Here is an 18,185-nt window from a genome sequence, read left to right on the forward strand (position 1 = left end):
TTAAAAGAGAGTTTTATTAACAGTTTGAAACAGCATACAGAGAGATTGGTCGACATGACACGTTCCCAGATTGATGCTAAAGTGACCCAGGAGCATCTCAAGATGCAGTTGACTGACATGGATGATTTCTTGACGCAGAGTTTCAGGCAGAGAATCCTGCAGCTAGGCACAAAAGGAGAGAAAAGTAAATATTGTGACGTTTCGATTCCAAAATTGAAACAATATCTTAACCCATAAATCAACAAATGTATTACAAAAATGAACTAGGTATACAAATCAATACAAACTACTGCCCAGCAATTACAATTGCAGTACACAATAAAGTGGTAGTACCATATCCAATGGCCATATATAACTTGATAGCAGTGGTCTGTATCAAATATCTGTCTCGTTCCCATCTACTGATTTACCCACCTGAACTAGAAAGAAAGTGAAAAGTAAGGCCGTCTCATCTGTTTCATATTTAGATCCATGCATAAAGATTCAGAGAGACAAAACACTCTCCACAAGTCTGTATGACAAGAGGGATGACTTCAACTTTCCAAAAGTCAACTTATCCTTCATGTCGAGCAATATTCCATCAACTCCAACCTTCGATGTTTACTTTTCACAAGTTTTTAGGTACAATCGAGCATTCTCTTTCTACTAATATTTCAAAGAGCGTCATACAACTCTTGATCAAAAGTTGTTTCTTCAAGGTTATAACATTCAAGGCCACAGTGAAGCGTTCAAAAAGTTTTATGGTAGACATGTGGAGGACATTTCCAAATTTTAAGAATCAGTGACAAACATGATGTCCGATACAATTCCCTATTTTGACATGTACCACATGTTCTCTTCATTGCAATTGACTTCCCTTTGCGTGTGTTTGTGACGGGTGCCACTGGTGGGGCAGGATACGCTCACCTTTTCGCGAACACCTGGTATCATCATATTTGATAGTGATTGAAAAGCACGTGCTCATGATATAGTCGGAATTGTACAATCGACTCTTCTTTATGCAACGAATTCTATTGGACATGGAAAGGGTTTCTTCGCTTTATATTTAACTTTCCAAAAGTGGACGTTCCTATTATGTCGCGCAGTATTCCAACAGCTCTAGGATTGGTGTCTACATTTCACAGCTTTTGAGGTACAATCGAGTATGCTTCAAGTTGTGTGCTAGACATGTGGAAACGGGAAGGAACGTCTAAGTCAATTAGAGCATGCCTTTCTACTAAGATTTCAAAGAGCGTCATATATACAACTCTTGGTGGAAACTTGTTTGATCCAGGTTATAACATTCAAGGCCTCAATAAAACTTTAGGGTAGACATGTGGAGGACATTTCCAATTTTTACGCATCAGTGGCAAATATTATGTGTATAATCCTCTGTTTTGACTTGCACCATATGTTCCCGTGTTTGTCAACAAATTGACTTGCCTTTGCATGTGTTGTCGACGGATGCAACCGGTGAGGCAGGATACGCTCACCTGTCAGCGAACACCTGGTATCATCACTATTTGGGGGTGATTCATAAACTCATGCTCATAATACAGTCGGAATCATACAATCGAGTCTGCTTTTAACATATATTTCTTTTGTCTGTGGAAAGGCTTTTGTCGCTTGCATTATAATGATTTTTATATACAGTCCTCTTGGCTCCAAAACAGAGATACTTGCTTCTTATAGTGGCATATCACAGAAGGGACTCACAGAAGGGAATCACGGAAGGAACGCACAGAAGAGACGCAAAGAAGGGACTCACAGAAGGGACTCACAAAAGAGACTCACAGAAGGGACTCACATAAGGGACTCACGGAAGGAACTCACAGAGGGGACTCCCAGAAGGAGCTCACGGAAGGAACTCACAGAGGGGACTCACAGAAGGAACTCACGGAAGGAACTCAAAGAAGGGACTCACAGAAGGAACTCCCAGAAAGGACTCCCAGAAGGGACTCCCAGAAGGAGCTCACAGAAGGAACTCACAGAAGAGACGCACAGAAGAAACTCACAGAGGGGACTCACAAAAGGAGCTCACAGAAGGAACTCACAGAAGGAACTCACAGAAGGAACTCACAGAAGAAACTCACAGAAGGGACTCACGGAAGGAACTCACAGAGGGGACTCACAAAAGGAACTCACAGAAGAGACGCACAGAAGGAACTTACAGAAGGGACTCACAGAAGAGACACAGGGGACACATAGGGGACAGAAGCCAAATAGGGGACAGAGGACACATATGGGACAGAGAACACATAGGGGACAGAGAACACATAGGGGACAGAGAACACATAGGGGACAGAGGACACATAGGGGACAGAGAACACATAGGGGACAGAGGACACATATGGGACAGAGAACACATAGGGGACAGAGAACACATAGGGGACAGAGAACACATAGGGGACAGAGGACACATAGGGGACAGAGAACACATAGGGGACAGAGAACACATAGGGGACAGAGGACACATAGGGGACAGAGAACACATAGGGGACAGAGGACACATAGGGGACAGAGAACACATAGGGGACAGAGAACACATAGGGGACAGATAACACATAGGGGACAGAGGACACATAGAGGACAGAGAACACATAGGGGACAGAGGACACGTAGGGGACAGAGAGCACATAGGGGACAGAGAACACATAGGGGACAGAGAACACATAGGGGACAGAGAACACGTTGGGAACAGATAACACATAGGGGACAGAGAACACATAGGGGACAGAGAACACATAGGGGACAGAGAACACATAGGGGACAGAGAACACATAGGGGACAGAGGACACATAGGGGACAGAGAACACATAGGGGACAGAGAACACATAGGGGACAGAGAACACATAGGGGACAGAGAACACATAGGGGACAGAGAACACATAGGGGACAGAGGACACATAGGGGACAGAGGACACATAGGGGACAGAGAACACATAGGGGACAGAGAACACATAGGGGACAGAGAACACATAGGGGACAGAGAACACGTTGGGGACAGAGAACACATAGGGGACAGAGAACACATAGGGGACAGAGGACACGTAGGGGACAGAGAACACATAGGGGACAGAGAACACATAGGGGACAGAGAACACATAGGGGACAGAGAACACATAGGGGACAGAGGACACATAGGGGACAGAGAACACGTTGGGAACAGATAACACATAGGGGACAGATAACACATAGGGGACAGAGAACACATAGGGGACAGAGAACACATAGGGGACAGAGAACACGTTGGGGACAGATAACACATAGGGCACATACCTGGTTTCACCAATTGGGCAACATCCACCACACAAGGGCCTCCCCCCCGACCATCCACACACACACAGGCCTTCCTCCCACATCCACCACAAACACATCCACCACACATGGGTCTTCCTCCCACATCAACCACACACGGGCCTTCCTCCCACATCCACCACACACGGGTCTTCCTCCCACATCCACCACACACAGGCCTTCCTCCCACATCCACCACAAACAGGCCTTTCTCCCACATCCACCACAAACAGGCCTTCCTCCCACATCCACCACAAACAGGCCTTTCTCCCACATCCACCACAAACAGGTCTTCGTACATCCACGACACACAGGCCTTCCTCCCACATCTACCACACATGGGTCTTCCTCCCACATCCACCACACACAGGCCTTCCTCCCACATCCACCACACATGGGTCTTCCTCCCACATCCACCACACACAGGCCTTCCTCCCACATCCACCACACACAGGCCTTCATCACACATCCACCACACACAGGCCTTCCTCCCACATCCACCACACACAGGCCTTCCTCCCCCATCCACCACATACAGGCCTTTATCACACATCCACCACACACAGGCCTTCCTCCCACATCCACCACACACAGGCCTTCCTCCCACATCCACCACACACAGGCCTTCCTCCCACATCCACCACACACAGGCCTTCCTCCCACATCCACCACACACAGGTCTTCCTCCCACATCCACCACAAACAGGTCTTCCTCCCACATCCACCACAAACAGGCCTTCCTCACACATCCACCACACACAGGCCTTCCTCCCACATCCACCACAAACAGGTCTTCCTCCCACATCCACCACAAACAGGCCTTCCTCACACATCCACCACACACATGCCTTCCTCCCACATCCACCACACACAGGTCTTCCTCCCACATCCACCACACACAGGCCTTCCTCACATCCACCACACACAGGTCTTCCTCACACATCCACCCCGCACAGGCCTTCCTCACATATCTAGCTGACACAGGCCTTCATCACAGATCCACCACTCACAGGTCTTCCTCCCACATCCACCACATACAGGTCTTCCTCCCACATCCACCACATACAGGCCTTCATCACACATCCACCACATACAGGCCTTCATCACACATCCACCACACACGGGCCTTCCTCCCACATCCACCACACACAGGCCTTCCTCCCACATCTAGCTGACACAGGCCTTCCTCCCACATCCACCACATACAGGCCTTCATCACACATCCACCACACACAGGCCTTCCTCCTACATCCACCACACACGGGGCTCCCTCACACATCCACCACACATGGGCCTTCCTCCCACATCTAGCTGACAAGCTGGGGTACAACTGAAATACTGCTCAAAGAGGCATCATACACATCTCACTCACTGACTTGGCTCGAGAGGGAAGTCAGCCTGTGTTACGATGCTATAATGAATATACCACAAACATGAACTCACTATCTTTATTGATCACAAAACCAGAATCTTCAGTTATAATCTGCTACAGTTATTTTTCACATTTACACATCTTCATATACGGAAAATACATCATGGTACTAAGTATATGAAAACAACATTTTATCTGAATGCTTTGAGTCAGCACAAGCACAAAGCACGACATGTGTCGTCGTACATGTATTTAAGAGAACAAAACACAACCGATTTTATTTACAGTGGTCTACAAAGTACATTGCATGTATATCACAAAGGGTTTGTGTGAAACAGTCAAATCGGGACAACAAAGGTCAAAGTAAGACACTCAGAATTTAATACTAGCCAGCCACCAAAATTCGACCATTGCACAACAACAAACGAAGAGTGTGTTTGACGCTAGTATAAAGTATAGAGTGAGCATAAACTATCAATCAGTCAATCAATTGTAATATTTGTATCGCCACAGTACGAGACAATAATATTTCGACCAACAAATAAATACCTATCATTATATGAGTGTGTGGGTGTCTTACTTTAGGACCCGATCTGTATTTCAGCAAATCAGCTACAAAACATCAGTGCAAGTGATTAGTTAGTCTTGATTATCCGCCGAAACAGATTCCATTTGGGGAGGGCAAACTCGCTTGACAATAATGTGAATGAACGACTGAAAATCATTGAATGAAGGAATGGATTTCTTTATCTCCTTATCGCCTTCAGAGTTCCGAAGATCTTTCACAGGCAAGTATATTACTTAGATTCCGTGACTGTATATAATGAAATCATGTCACACAGTGCTCATGAATACACAATTTACAATGTACAATGTGAGTGCAGTAAGGTATATGTGACTAGTTAACAAAAAGTCGCAGAAAGACAGTGTGATGTATTCCCAAGTTTTCATAATCATCTGCCCGAGAAATAAGGAAAGCAGATCATCGTCGACAAGCATGTCTTTTTTCAAATAAACATCAACATCCTGCTTATCAATCAGACATGAAAAGAAATCATTTCCGTCAGACACAGGGCAATATATTATGGCGAGAAAAGTCAAAGCAATGTCTATTACAATGCTTACATTATTTCGACACATTTGCTCTTGATCCGGTTTTAATACAAAGTTGCAGGTGTTTTAAAAGTGGATAGATATGCATTACATTATACATAACATGCATTTGTAACCGTGTATGAATTATATGGTACTGTGAAAGATCTGGTTTCTGTGCTAGTCTCTCTCTCCAAATGTGTTCAGTCTCTGATAGACGTCTGATTACAAGAGCTCGCCAAGTTGATTTAATTTGGAATGAACCATTGTCAGTATATTCTTTGATCGAGTTGTCTAAATGTTACTTACTTCTTAGCAGTATATAGAAGGATGCTGCATATACTGGACGGTTAATATTGTTGTCTCGAGTTTACTGACCATCATGTGTCAGAGTGCACACGTGGAACAAAGACGTTGAAGAAAAGATAATGAAAAGGATCACAGACAGCTCCTACCAGAAACTATATACGGAAAACTTTATGGAGACTTATATACAAGTGCTATATATGCTTTAGTGTGGATCTGGACCGAAGTCCTAGGATCTCCCAAGGAGCCAGGAAGCCATACGTGGTCACCCATAAAAAAAAACTCGGCGCGACAACATTGAGGATTATTGCTCTGCAATATTATTTTTGTGAAAACAAACGGTTCCAAAACAGATAGCGTCGATACTCTCCAACTCAACCCATTTTGGCGAACGGTGTGCTCATCCGTGTAAAACACATTGCATACTGGTTTTTCAGGTATGGCGGATGGGTTTCACACCATTGACCATCCAGGAGCACCCTGACTATGTAATGATATCTTTTTATTGTTGTATGCTAGTTTTAACCATTCAATCTGTGATATTCTAGTCATTTTACTGTCCTTCGCTGACAGGTTCTTATTTGGTTTACATATATGCTTAAATATTGTATAACTTCTCGTCACGATATGGCTGAAATATTGCCGATGTGACGTAAAGCATAAACTCACTCACTCACTCCAGGAGCACCCGGGTTGCGTCACGCGTTGCCCACGCAGGCTTTGTGACTTATATTCCATACTTCTTTCCTATTTTTAAGAAGTCGGCGCAGCACTGTTTCACGTGTTGAAACTCTGTGTTCTTCTCAGTATTCAAGGGTTGCGTTATAATGCGTTGGACAGTTGGCCTATTTACCATGCGTGATTTTCCCATTTTCATCAAGCGGTGCTGTTTTGCGCCATTATCAGTTTCTTCGTGTGTGTTTACAGTGCTGCTTACATCCTCACACGAGCAACACAGTGCACTGAACGGTGTCCAACGCACATCTCTGTAAACTTCAGGATATTTCTTCTTCAGAGAAAATGCAAACCATTTTGGTCTCTTCATCTTTGACAATTGTTTCCATTTTATATCATGTGACAGGTTGGGGGATGACAGGTCTTCTCTCTGCTGATCCGATATGGCGTTCATCTTATACATTACGTCAGCCAGTCTGCGAAGATTCACCTTGCTCCGAATACTACAGAACTTGCAGAGAGATCCATTTGGATTGTGAAGCGGGAGGGACAATTCCCTTTCAATTTGACACGCTAACTGTGCGTTCACTTCATCATTGCATGCCTTTAGAGCAGGAACAACCTTTGCCGTGAATTGTGAAGAAGTACAGCCATTGCAAAACTTCAGGAAAGCTGCGTTCTTGGCATGTGTAGACGGGCGAGTGAGAATACTGCTCCTGCCTGCCTCTGACAGGACATCTTCTTGAAGTAGCCTGTCAAGAATATCAGTTCCAACTAACCGCAAATCTTTGGTGAGCACAGGTGATAGCTTCTTGATTACAGTCATGTGACTGTCGGTTGTCGCAGGGCAGGGATCTGAAAATATACGAATATGATTATGAGAAAGGAGTTGTTCCTATGACAACCAGATTGGATCTATCTAAGAATATACATGTGTAAGTATTTTGAATGTACGCTAATGATATTGATATTTATCATATAATGGGTAGGTTTCTCATATAAAGCCAACGGATAAAAACGATATCCGTTTGGGTCAAATGCGGATAGAGATGCAAATATCAAAGGTAGGGACTACTTTCACTGTTTATAAACAAACATGGCGTCTTCCTCGTCATTCGGCGATCGAGTCAGAATTAACCATCGGGAATCTGGATAAACAACAGGGATAATTGCTATGATTTTCAAAAGAACAGTCTAATATACTGAAATATACAGTGTCTAACTGTGACGTAGATAAGGCATTTTATAAGTTGTGGCAACTTTGGAGATATAAATTTCGAAACAATTTTGCGAGGGCACGAGGCCTAGCCAAGCGGGATCAGTAGCCATATATGTGCTTGTAGACCTCTGCGGCTTGAAGCCTTCTCCACAAATTAAAATAGTTGGATATGCCCGAAATATATTTTTGTGTGTACATCTGACTACACTTCTTAACGTTATAACAGGACAGGCAGACTGTCAACAACGTCTGGCCGTGGCCGTGACGTCTCATAGACTAGGATTAGAGTAGCTTCCCTTTGACAAAGGGCAGTTACTCTAGCGGACAGACAGATAGATTGCCGCGAAAGGCAACTAAAAACAATTGTTGTTTTGCGTTTATGTTGTTTCGCCACTGTATAAGAAACAGATTTCAGTTGGAACTATATTGTCTACTGTCACTGACCGACTGACACATCACTCACCCTCTGATGTAATAAATATTAATGAGCGAAGGCTCACTAAATACAATGTTTATTCCTAATGCAGGATATTTACCATCCCCAAACACACTCGCGTGATAACCTTTATGTATTGACTGAATTCGAACAACTGTCACTTCATAGGCTTGACGTCTGTTTTAAATGGAGTGTGGTCACTTTGAGTGAAGTTGTAAACAGACAAGGGTGTTGTGATAGTAAGGTGGGATGAAGAATGGAATGAGCAATGTTTTATCATGTTTTCAGACTAATCGTGCTAGATGAGACTGTCAAATCTACACCTTTCAGTATATATTTTTACAACCACAAGGAAAAATTAAGTTAAATATATATCTTTTGCACAGAGTTTAGATGAGTTGATCCTAAAGTACGTATAAAGCTAGCTATGGGGAAATGGTGTTGAAGGCAGCTAATGGGAAGTTGTGTTTGAGGCTAGCCAGTGGAAAATGGTGTTTAATGTAGCTAGTGGGGAATGGTGTTGGAGACAGCTAATGGGAAGTTGTGTTGAAACTGCCTTGTGGAAAACGGTGTTTAATGTAGTTAGAGGGAAATGGTGTTCGAGACAGCTAATGGGAAGTTGTGTTGAGGCTAGCCAGTGGAAAATGGTGTTTAATGTAGCTAGAGGGAAATGCTGTTGGAGACAGCTAATGGGAAGTTGTGTTGAGGCTAGTCAGAGGAAAATGGTGTTTAATGTAGCTAGATGGAAATGCTGTTGGAGACAGCTAATGGGAAGTTGTGTTGAGGCTAGCCAGAGGAAAATGGTGTTTAATGTAGCTAGAGGGAAATGTTGTTGAAGACAGATAATGGGAAGTTGTGTTGAGGCTAGCCAGAGGAAAATGGTGTTTAATGTAGCTAGAGGGAAATGGTGTTCGAGACAGCTAATGGGAAGTTGTGTTGAGGCTAGCCAGTAGAAAATGGTGTTTAATGTAGCTAGAGGGAAATGTTGTTGAAGACATCTAATGGGAAGTTGTGTTGAGGCTAGCCAGAGGAAAATGGTTTTTAATGTAGCTAGAGGGAAATGTTGTTGAAGACAGCTAATGGGAAGTTGTGTTGAGGCTAGCCAGAGGAAAATGGTGTTTAATGTAGCTAGAGGGAAATGGTGTTCGAGACAGCTAATGGGAAGTTGTGTTGAGGCTAGCCAGTGGAAAATGGTGTTTAATGTAGCTAGAGGGAAATGTTGTTGAAGACAGCTAATGGGAAGTTGTGTTGAGGCTAGCCAGAGGAAAATGGTGTTTAATGTAGCTAGAGGGAAATGCTGTTGGAGACAGCTAATGGGAAGTTGTGTTGAGGCTAGCCAGAGGAAAATGGTGTTTAAAGTAGCTAGTGGGGAATGGTGTTGGAGACAGCTAATGGGAAGTTGTGTTGAAAATGCCTTGTGGAAAACGGTGTTTAATGTAGTTAGAGGGAAATGGTGTTCGAGACAGCTAATGGGAAGTTGTGTTGAGGCTAGCCAGTGGAAAATGGTGTTTTTTGTAGCTAGAGGGAAATGCTGTTGGAGACAGCTAATGGGAAGTTGTGTTCAGGCTAGTCAGAGGAAAATGGTGTTTAATGTAGCTAGATGGAAATGCTGTTGGAGACAGCTAATGGGAAGTTGTGTTGAGGCTAGCCAGAGGAAAATGGTGTTTAATGTAGCTAGAGGGAAATGGTGTTGAAGACAGCTAATGGGAAGTTGTGTTGAGGCTAGCCAGAGGAAAATGGTGTTTAATGTAGCTAGAGGGAAATGGTGTTGGAGACAGCTAATGGGAAGTTGTGTTGAGGCTAGCCAGTAGAAAATGGTGTTTAATGTAGCTAGAGGGAAATGTTGTTGAAGACATCTAATGGGAAGTTGTGTTGAGGCTAGCCAGAGGAAAATGGTTTTTAATGTAGCTAGAGGGAAATGTTGTTGAAGACAGCTAATGGGAAGTTGTGTTGAGGCTAGCCAGTGGAAAATGGTGTTTAATGTAGCTAGAGAGAGATGGTGTTCGAGACAGCTAATGGGAAGTTGTGTTGAGGCTAGCCAGTGGAAAATGGTGTTTAATGTAGCTAGAGGGAAATGTTGTTGAAGACAGCTAATGGGACGTTGTGTTGAGGCTAGCCAGAGGAAAATGGTGTTTAATGTAGCTAGAGGGAAATGCTGTTGGAGACAGCTAATGGGAAGTTGTGTTGAAACTGCCTTGTGGAAAACGGTGTTTAATGTAGTTAGAGGGAAATGGTGTTCGAGACAGCTAATGGAAAGTTGTGTTGAGGCTAGCCAGAGGAAAATGGTTTTTAATGTAGCTAGAGGGAAATGTTGTTGAAGACAGCTAATGGGAAGTTGTGTTGAGGCTAGCCAGTGGAAAATGGTGTTTAATGTAGCTAGAGAGAGATGGTGTTGGAGACAGCTAATGGGAAGTTGTGTTGAGGCTAGCCAGTGGAAAATGGTGTTTTTTGTAGCTAGAGGGAAATGCTGTTGGAGACAGCTAATGGGAAGTTGTGTTCAGGCTAGTCAGAGGAAAATGGTGTTTAATGTAGCTAGATGGAAATGCTGTTGGAGACAGCTAATGGGAAGTTGTGTTGAGGCTAGCCAGAGGAAAATGGTGTTTAATGTAGCTAGAGGGAAATGGTGTTGAAGACAGCTAATGGGAAGTTGTGTTGAGGCTAGCCAGAGGAAAATGGTGTTTAATGTAGCTAGAGGGAAATGGTGTTCGAGACAGCTAATGGGAAGTTGTGTTGAGGCTAGCCAGTAGAAAATGGTGTTTAATGTAGCTAGAGGGAAATGTTGTTGAAGACATCTAATGGGAAGTTGTGTTGAGGCTAGCCAGAGGAAAATGGTTTTTAATGTAGCTAGAGGGAAATGTTGTTGAAGACAGCTAATGGGAAGTTGTGTTGAGGCTACCCAGTGGAAAATGGTGTTTAATATAGCTAGAGAGAGATGGTGTTCGAGACAGCTAATGGGAAGTTGTGTTGAGGCTAGCCAGTGGAAAATGGTGTTTAATGTAGCTAGAGGGAAATGTTGTTGAAGACAGCTAATGGGAAGTTGTGTTGAGGCTAGCCAGAGGAAAATGGTGTTTAATGTAGCTAGAGGGAAATGCTGTTGGAGACAGCTAATGGGAAGTTGTGTTGAAACTGCCTTGTGGAAAACGGTGTTTAATGTAGTTAGAGGGAAATGGTGTTCGAGACAGCTAATGGAAAGTTGTGTTGAGGCTAGCCAGAGGAAAATGGTTTTTAATGTAGCTAGAGGGAAATGTTGTTGAAGACAGCTAATGGGAAGTTGTGTTGAGGCTAGCCAGTGGAAAATGGTGTTTTTTGTAGCTAGAGGGAAATGCTGTTGGAGACAGCTAATGGGAAGTTGTGTTCAGGCTAGTCAGAGGAAAATGGTGTTTAATGTAGCTAGATGGGAATGCTGTTGGAGACAGCTAATGGGAAGTTGTGTTGAGGCTAGCCAGAGGAAAATGGTGTTTAATGTAGCTAGAGGGAAATGGTGTTGAAGACAGCTAATGGGAAGTTGTGTTGAGGCTAGCCAGAGGAAAATGGTGTTTAATGTAGCTAGAGGGAAATGGTGTTCGAGACAGCTAATGGGAAGTTGTGTTGAGGCTAGCCAGTAGAAAATGGTGTTTAATGTAGCTAGAGGGAAATGTTGTTGAAGACATATAATGGGAAGTTGTGTTGAGGCTAGCCAGAGGAAAATGGTTTTTAATGTAGCTAGAGGGAAATGTTGTTGAAGACAGCTAATGGGAAGTTGTGTTGAGGCTACCCAGTGGAAAATGGTGTTTAATGTAGCTAGAGAGAGATGGTGTTCGAGACAGCTAATGGGAAGTTGTGTTGAGGCTAGCCAGTGGAAAATGGTGTTTAATGTAGCTAGAGGGAAATGTTGTTGAAGACAGCTAATGGGAAGTTGTGTTGAGGCTAGCCAGAGGAAAATGGTGTTTAATGTAGCTAGAGGGAAATGCTGTTGGAGACAGCTAATGGGAAGTTGTGTTGAAACTGCCTTGTGGAAAACGGTGTTTAATGTAGTTAGAGGGAAATGGTGTTCGAGACAGCTAATGGAAAGTTGTGTTGAGGCTAGCCAGAGGAAAATGGTTTTTAATGTAGCTAGAGGGAAATGTTGTTGAAGACAGCTAATGGGAAGTTGTGTTGAGGCTAGCCAGTGGAAAATGGTGTTTAATGTAGCTAGAGAGAGATGGTGTTCGAGACAGCTAATGGGAAGTTGTGTTGAGGCTAGCCAGTGGAAAATGGTGTTTAATGTAGCTAGAGGGAAATGTTGTTGAAGACAGCTAATGGGAAGTTGTGTTGAGGCTAGCCAGAGGAAAATGGTGTTTAATGTAGCTAGAGGGAAATGGTGTTCGAGACAGCTAATGGAAAGTTGTGTTGAGGCTAGCCAGTGGAAAATGGTGTTTAATGTAGCTAGAGGGAAATGCTGTTGGAGACAGCTAATGGGAAGTTGTGTTGAGGCTAGCCAGAGGAAAATGGTGTTTAAAGTAACTAGAGGGAAATGGTGTTGAAGACAGCTTATGGGAAGTTGTGTTGAGGCTAGCCAGAGGAAAATGGTGTTTAATGTAGCTAGAGGGAAATATTGTTCAAGACAGCTAATGGGAAGTTGTGTTGAGGCTAGCCAGAGGAAAATGGCTTTAATGTAGCTAGAGGGAAATGGTGTTGGAGACAGCTAATGGGAAGTTGTGTTGAGGTTAGCCAGAGGAAAATGGTGTTTAATGTAGCTACAGGGAAATGGTGTTGAAGACAGCTAATGGGAAGGTGTGTTGAGGCTAGCCAGAGGAAAATGGTGTTTAATGTAGCTAGAGGGAAATGCTGTTGGAGACAGCTAATGGGAAGTTGTGTTGAGGCTAGCCAGAGGAAAATGGTGTTTGATGTAGCTAGAGGGAAATGGTGTTGAAGACAGCTAATGGGAAGTTGTGTTGAGGCTAGCCAGAGGAAAATGGTGTTTAATGTAGCTAGAGAGAACTGGTCTTCGAGACAGCTAATGGGAAGTTGTGTTGAGGCTAGCCAGAGGAAAATGGTGTTTAATGTAGCTAGAGGGAAATGGTGTTGGAGACAGCTAATGGGAAGTTGTGTTGAGGCTAGCCAGAGGTAATGGTGTTTAATGTAGCTAGAGGGAAATGCTGTTGGAGACAGCTAATGGGAAGTTGTGTTGAGGCTAGTCAGAGGAAAATGGTGTTTAATGTAGCTAGAGGGAAATGCTGTTCGAGACAGCTAATGGGAAGTTGTGTTGAGGCTAGCCAGAAGAAAATGGTGTTTAATGCAGCTAGAGGGAAATGTTGTTGAAGACAGCTAATGGGAAGTTGTGTTGAGGCTAGCCAGAGGAAAATGGTGTTTAAAGTAGCTAGTGGGGAATGGTGTTGGAGACAGCAAATGGGAAGTTGTGTTGAGGCTAGCCAGAAGAAAATGGTGTTTAATGCAGCTAGAGGGAAATGTTGTTGAAGACAGCTAATGGGAAGTTGTGTTGAGGCTAGCCAGAGGAAAATGGTGTTTAAAGTAGCTAGTGGGGAATGGTGTTGGAGACAGCTAATGGGAAGTTGTGTTGAAACTGCCTTGTGGAAAACGGTGTTTAATGTAGCTAGAGGGAAATGGTGTTCGAGACAGCTAATGGGAAGTTGTGTTGAGGCTAGTCAGAGGAAAATGGTGTTTATTGTAGCTAGAAGGAAATGGTGTTGGAGACAGCTAATGGGAAGTTGTGTTGAGGCTAGCCAGATGAAAATGGTGTTTAATGTAGCTAGAGGGAAATGGTGTTGAAGACAGCTAATGGGAAGTTGTGTTGAGGCTAGCCAGAGGAAAATGGTGTTTAATGTAGCTAGAGGGAAATGCTGTTGACGACAGCTAATGGGAAGTTGTGTTGAGGCTAGCCAGAGGAAAATGGTGTTTAATGTAGCTAGAGGGAAATGTTGTTGAAGACAGCTAATGGGAAGTTGTGTTGAGGCTAGCCATAGGAAAATGGTGTTTAATGTAGCTAGAGGGAAATGGTCTTGGAGACAGCTAATGGAAAGTTGTGTTGAGGCTAGCCAGAGGAAAATGGTGTTTAATGTAGCTAGAGGGAAATGCTGTTCGAGACAGCTAATGGGAAGTTGTTTTGAGGCTAGTCAGAGGAAAATGGTGTTTAATGTAGCTAGAGGGAAATGCTGTTGGAGACAGCTAATGGGAAGTTCCGTTGAGGCTAATTAGAGGAAAATGGTGTTTAATGTAGCTAGAGGGAAATGCTTTTTCGAGACAGCTAATGGGAAGTTGTGTTGAGGCTAGCCAGAGGAAAATGGTGTTTAATGTAGCTAGAGGGAAATGGTGTTCGAGACAGCTAATGGGAAGTTGTGTTGAGGCTAGCCAGAGGAACATGGTGTTTAATGTAGCTAGAGGGAAATGGTGTTTTTTGTAGATAGAGGGAAATGCTGTTGGAGACAGCTAATGGGAAGTTGTGTTCAGGCTAGTCAGAGGAAAATGGTGTTTAATGTAGCTAGATGGAAATGCTGTTGGAGACAGCTAATGGGAAGTTGTGTTGAGGCTAGCCAGAGGAAAATGGTGTTTAATGTAGCTAGAGGGAAATGGTGTTGAAGACAACTAATGGGAAGTTGTGTTGAGGCTAGCCAGAGGAAAATGGTGTTTAATGTAGCTAGAGGGAAATGGTGTTCGAGACAGCTAATGGGAAGTTGTGTTGAGGCTAGCCAGTAGAAAATGGTGTTTAATGTAGCTAGAGGGAAATGTTGTTGAAGACATCTAATGGGAAGTTGTGTTGAGGCTAGCCAGAGGAAAATGGTTTTTAATGTAGCTAGAGGGAAATGTTGTTGAAGACAGCTAATGGGAAGTTGTGTTGAGGCTACCCAGTGGAAAATGGTGTTTAATGTAGCTAGACAGAGATGGTGTTCGAGACAGCTAATGGGAAGTTGTGTTGAGGCTAGCCAGTGGAAAATGGTGTTTAATGTAGCTAGAGGGAAATGTTGTTGAAGACAGCTAATGGGAAGTTGTGTTGAGGCTAGCCAGAGGAAAATGGTGTTTAATGTAGCTAGAGGGAAATGCTGTTGGAGACAGCTAATGGGAAGTTGTGTTGAAACTGCCTTGTGGAAAACGGTGTTTAATGTAGTTAGAGGGAAATGGTGTTCGAGACAGCTAATGGAAAGTTGTGTTGAGGCTAGCCAGAGGAAAATGGTTTTTAATGTAGCTAGAGGGAAATGTTGTTGAAGACAGCTAATGGGAAGTTGTGTTGAGGCTAGCCAGAGGAAAATGGTGTTTAATGTAGCTAGAGGGAAATGGTGTTCGAGACAGCTAATGGAAAGTTGTGTTGAGGCTAGCCAGAGGTAATGGTGTTTAATGTAGCTAGAGGGAAATGCTGTTGGAGACAGCTAATGGGAAGTTGTGTTGAGGCTAGCCAGAGGAAAATGGTGTTTAAAGTAACTAGAGGGAAATGGTGTTGAAGACAGCTTATGGGAAGTTGTGTTGAGGCTAGCCAGAGGAAAATGGTGTTTAATGTAGCTAGATGGAAATATTGTTCAAGACAGCTAATGGGAAGTTGTGTTGAGGCTAGCCAGAGGAAAATGGCTTTAATGTAGCTAGAGGGAAATGGTGTTGGAGACAGCTAATGGGAAGTTGTGTTGAGGTTAGCCAGAGGAAAATGGTGTTTAATGTAGCTAGAGGGAAATGGTGTTGAAGACAGCTAATGGGAAGGTGTGTTGAGGCTAGCCAGAGGAAAATGGTGTTTAATGTAGCTAGAGGGAAATGCTGTTGGAGACAGCTAATGGGAAGTTGTGTTGAGGCTAGCCAGAGGAAAATGGTGTTTAATGTAGCTAGAGGGAAATGGTGTTGAAGACAGCTAATGGGAAGTTGTGTTGAGGCTAGCCAGAGGAAAATGGTGTTTAATGTAGCTAGAGGGAAATGCTGTTGACGACAGCTAATGGGAAGTTGTGTTGAGGCTAGCCAGAGGAAAATGGTGTTTAATGTAGCTAGAGGGAAATGTTGTTGAAGACAGCTAATGAGAAGTTGTGTTGAGGCTAGCCATAGGAAAATGGTGTTTAATGTAGCTAGAGGGAAATGGTCTTGGAGACAGCTAATGGAAAGTTGTGTTGAGGCTAGCCAGAGGAAAATGGTGTTTAATGTAGCTAGAGGGAAATATTGTTCAAGACAGCTAATGGGAAGTTGTGTTGAGGCTAGCCAGAGGAAAATGGCTTTAATGTAGCTAGAGGGAAATGGTGTTGGAGACAGCTAATGGGAAGTTGTGTTGAGGTTAGCCAGAGGAAAATGGTGTTTAATGTAGCTAGAGGGAAATGGTGTTGAAGACAGCTAATGGGAAGGTGTGTTGAGGCTAGCCAGAGGAAAATGGTGTTTAATGTAGCTAGAGGGAAATGCTGTTGGAGACAGCTAATGGGAAGTTGTGTTGAGGCTAGCCAGAGGAAAATGGTGTTTAATGTAGCTAGAGGGAAATGGTGTTGAAGACAGCTAATGGGAAGTTGTGTTGAGGCTAGCCAGAGGAAAATGGTGTTTAATGTAGCTAGAGGGAAATGCTGTTGACGACAGCTAATGGGAAGTTGTGTTGAGGCTAGCCAGAGGAAAATGGTGTTTAATGTAGCTAGAGGGAAATGTTGTTGAAGACAGCTAATGGGAAGTTGTGTTGAGGCTAGCCATAGGAAAATGGTGTTTAATGTAGCTAGAGGGAAATGGTCTTGGAGACAGCTAATGGAAAGTTGTGTTGAGGCTAGCCAGAGGAAAATGGTGTTTAATGTAGCTAGAGGGAAATGCTGTTCGAGACAGCTAATGGGAAGTTGTTTTGAGGCTAGTCAGAGGAAAATGGTGTTTAATGTAGCTAGAGGGAAATGCTGTTGGAGACAGCTAATGGGAAGTTGCGTTGAGGCTAATTAGAGGAAAATGGTGTTTAATGTAGCTAGAGGGAAATGCTTTTTCGAGACAGCTAATGGGAAGTTGTGTTGAGGCTAGCCAGAGGAAAATGGTGTTTAATGTAGCTAGAGGGAAATGGTGTTCGAGACAGCTAATGGGAAGTTGTGTTGAGGCTAGCCAGAGGAACATGGTGTTTAATGTAGCTAGAGGGAAATGGTGTTCGAGACAGCTAATGGAAATGTTTGCTGAGGCTAGCCAAAGGAACATGGTGTTTACTGTAGCTAGAGGGAAATGCTGTTGGAGACAGCTAATGGGAAGTTGTGTTGAGGCTAGCCAGAGGAAAATGGTGTTTAAAGCAGCTAGAGGGAAATGTTGTTGAAAACAGCTAATGGGAAGTTGTGTTGAGGCTAGCCAGTGGAAAATGGTGTTTAATGTAACTAGAGGGAAATGCTGTTGGAGACAGCTAATGGGAAGTTGTGTTGAGGCTAGCCAGAGGAAAATGGTGTTTAAAGCAGCTAGAGGGAAATGCTGTTGGAGACAGCTAATGGGAAGTTGTGTTGAGGCTAGCCAGTGGAAAATGGTGTTGAATGTAGCTAGAGCGAAATGGTGTTGAAGACAGCTAATGGGAAGTTGTGTTGAGGCTAGCCAGAGGAAAATGGTGTTTAATGTAGCTAGAGGGAAATGCTGTAGGAGACAGCTAATGGGAAGTTGTGTTGAGGCTAGCAAGAGGAAAATGGTGTTTAATGCGGCTAGAGGGAAATGTTGTTGAAGACAGCTAATGGGAAGTTGTGTTGAGGCTAGCCAGAGGAAAATGGTGTTTAATGTAGCTAAAGGGAAATGGTGTTCGAGACAGCTAATGGAAAGTTGTGTTGAGGCTAGCCAGAGGAAAATGGTGTTTAATGTAGCTAGAGGGAAATGCTGTTGGAGACAGCTAATGGGAAGTTGTGTAGAGGCTAGCCAGAGGAAAATGGTGTTTAATGTAG

At 43.6% G+C, this 18,185-nt stretch overlaps 1 protein-coding gene across 1 annotated transcript in view; it reads right to left on the reverse strand.

Annotated features, from left to right (window-relative positions):
* Window positions 1-18,185, reverse strand: part of LOC139455185 (uncharacterized) — a 121,170-nt gene continuing 102,985 nt past the window's right edge. Inside the window, exon 3 of the mRNA XM_071236737.1 lies at window positions 1-162. Coding sequence (XP_071092838.1) covers window positions 1-162 — 162 coding nt within the window. The remainder of the gene's footprint in view (window positions 163-18,185) is intronic.

Source organism: Haliotis cracherodii, unplaced genomic scaffold, assembly GCF_022045235.1.
Source record: "Haliotis cracherodii isolate W230 unplaced genomic scaffold, xgHalCrac1.p SCAF_11, whole genome shotgun sequence".
Classification (NCBI taxonomy): Eukaryota; Metazoa; Mollusca; class Gastropoda; order Lepetellida; family Haliotidae; genus Haliotis; species Haliotis cracherodii.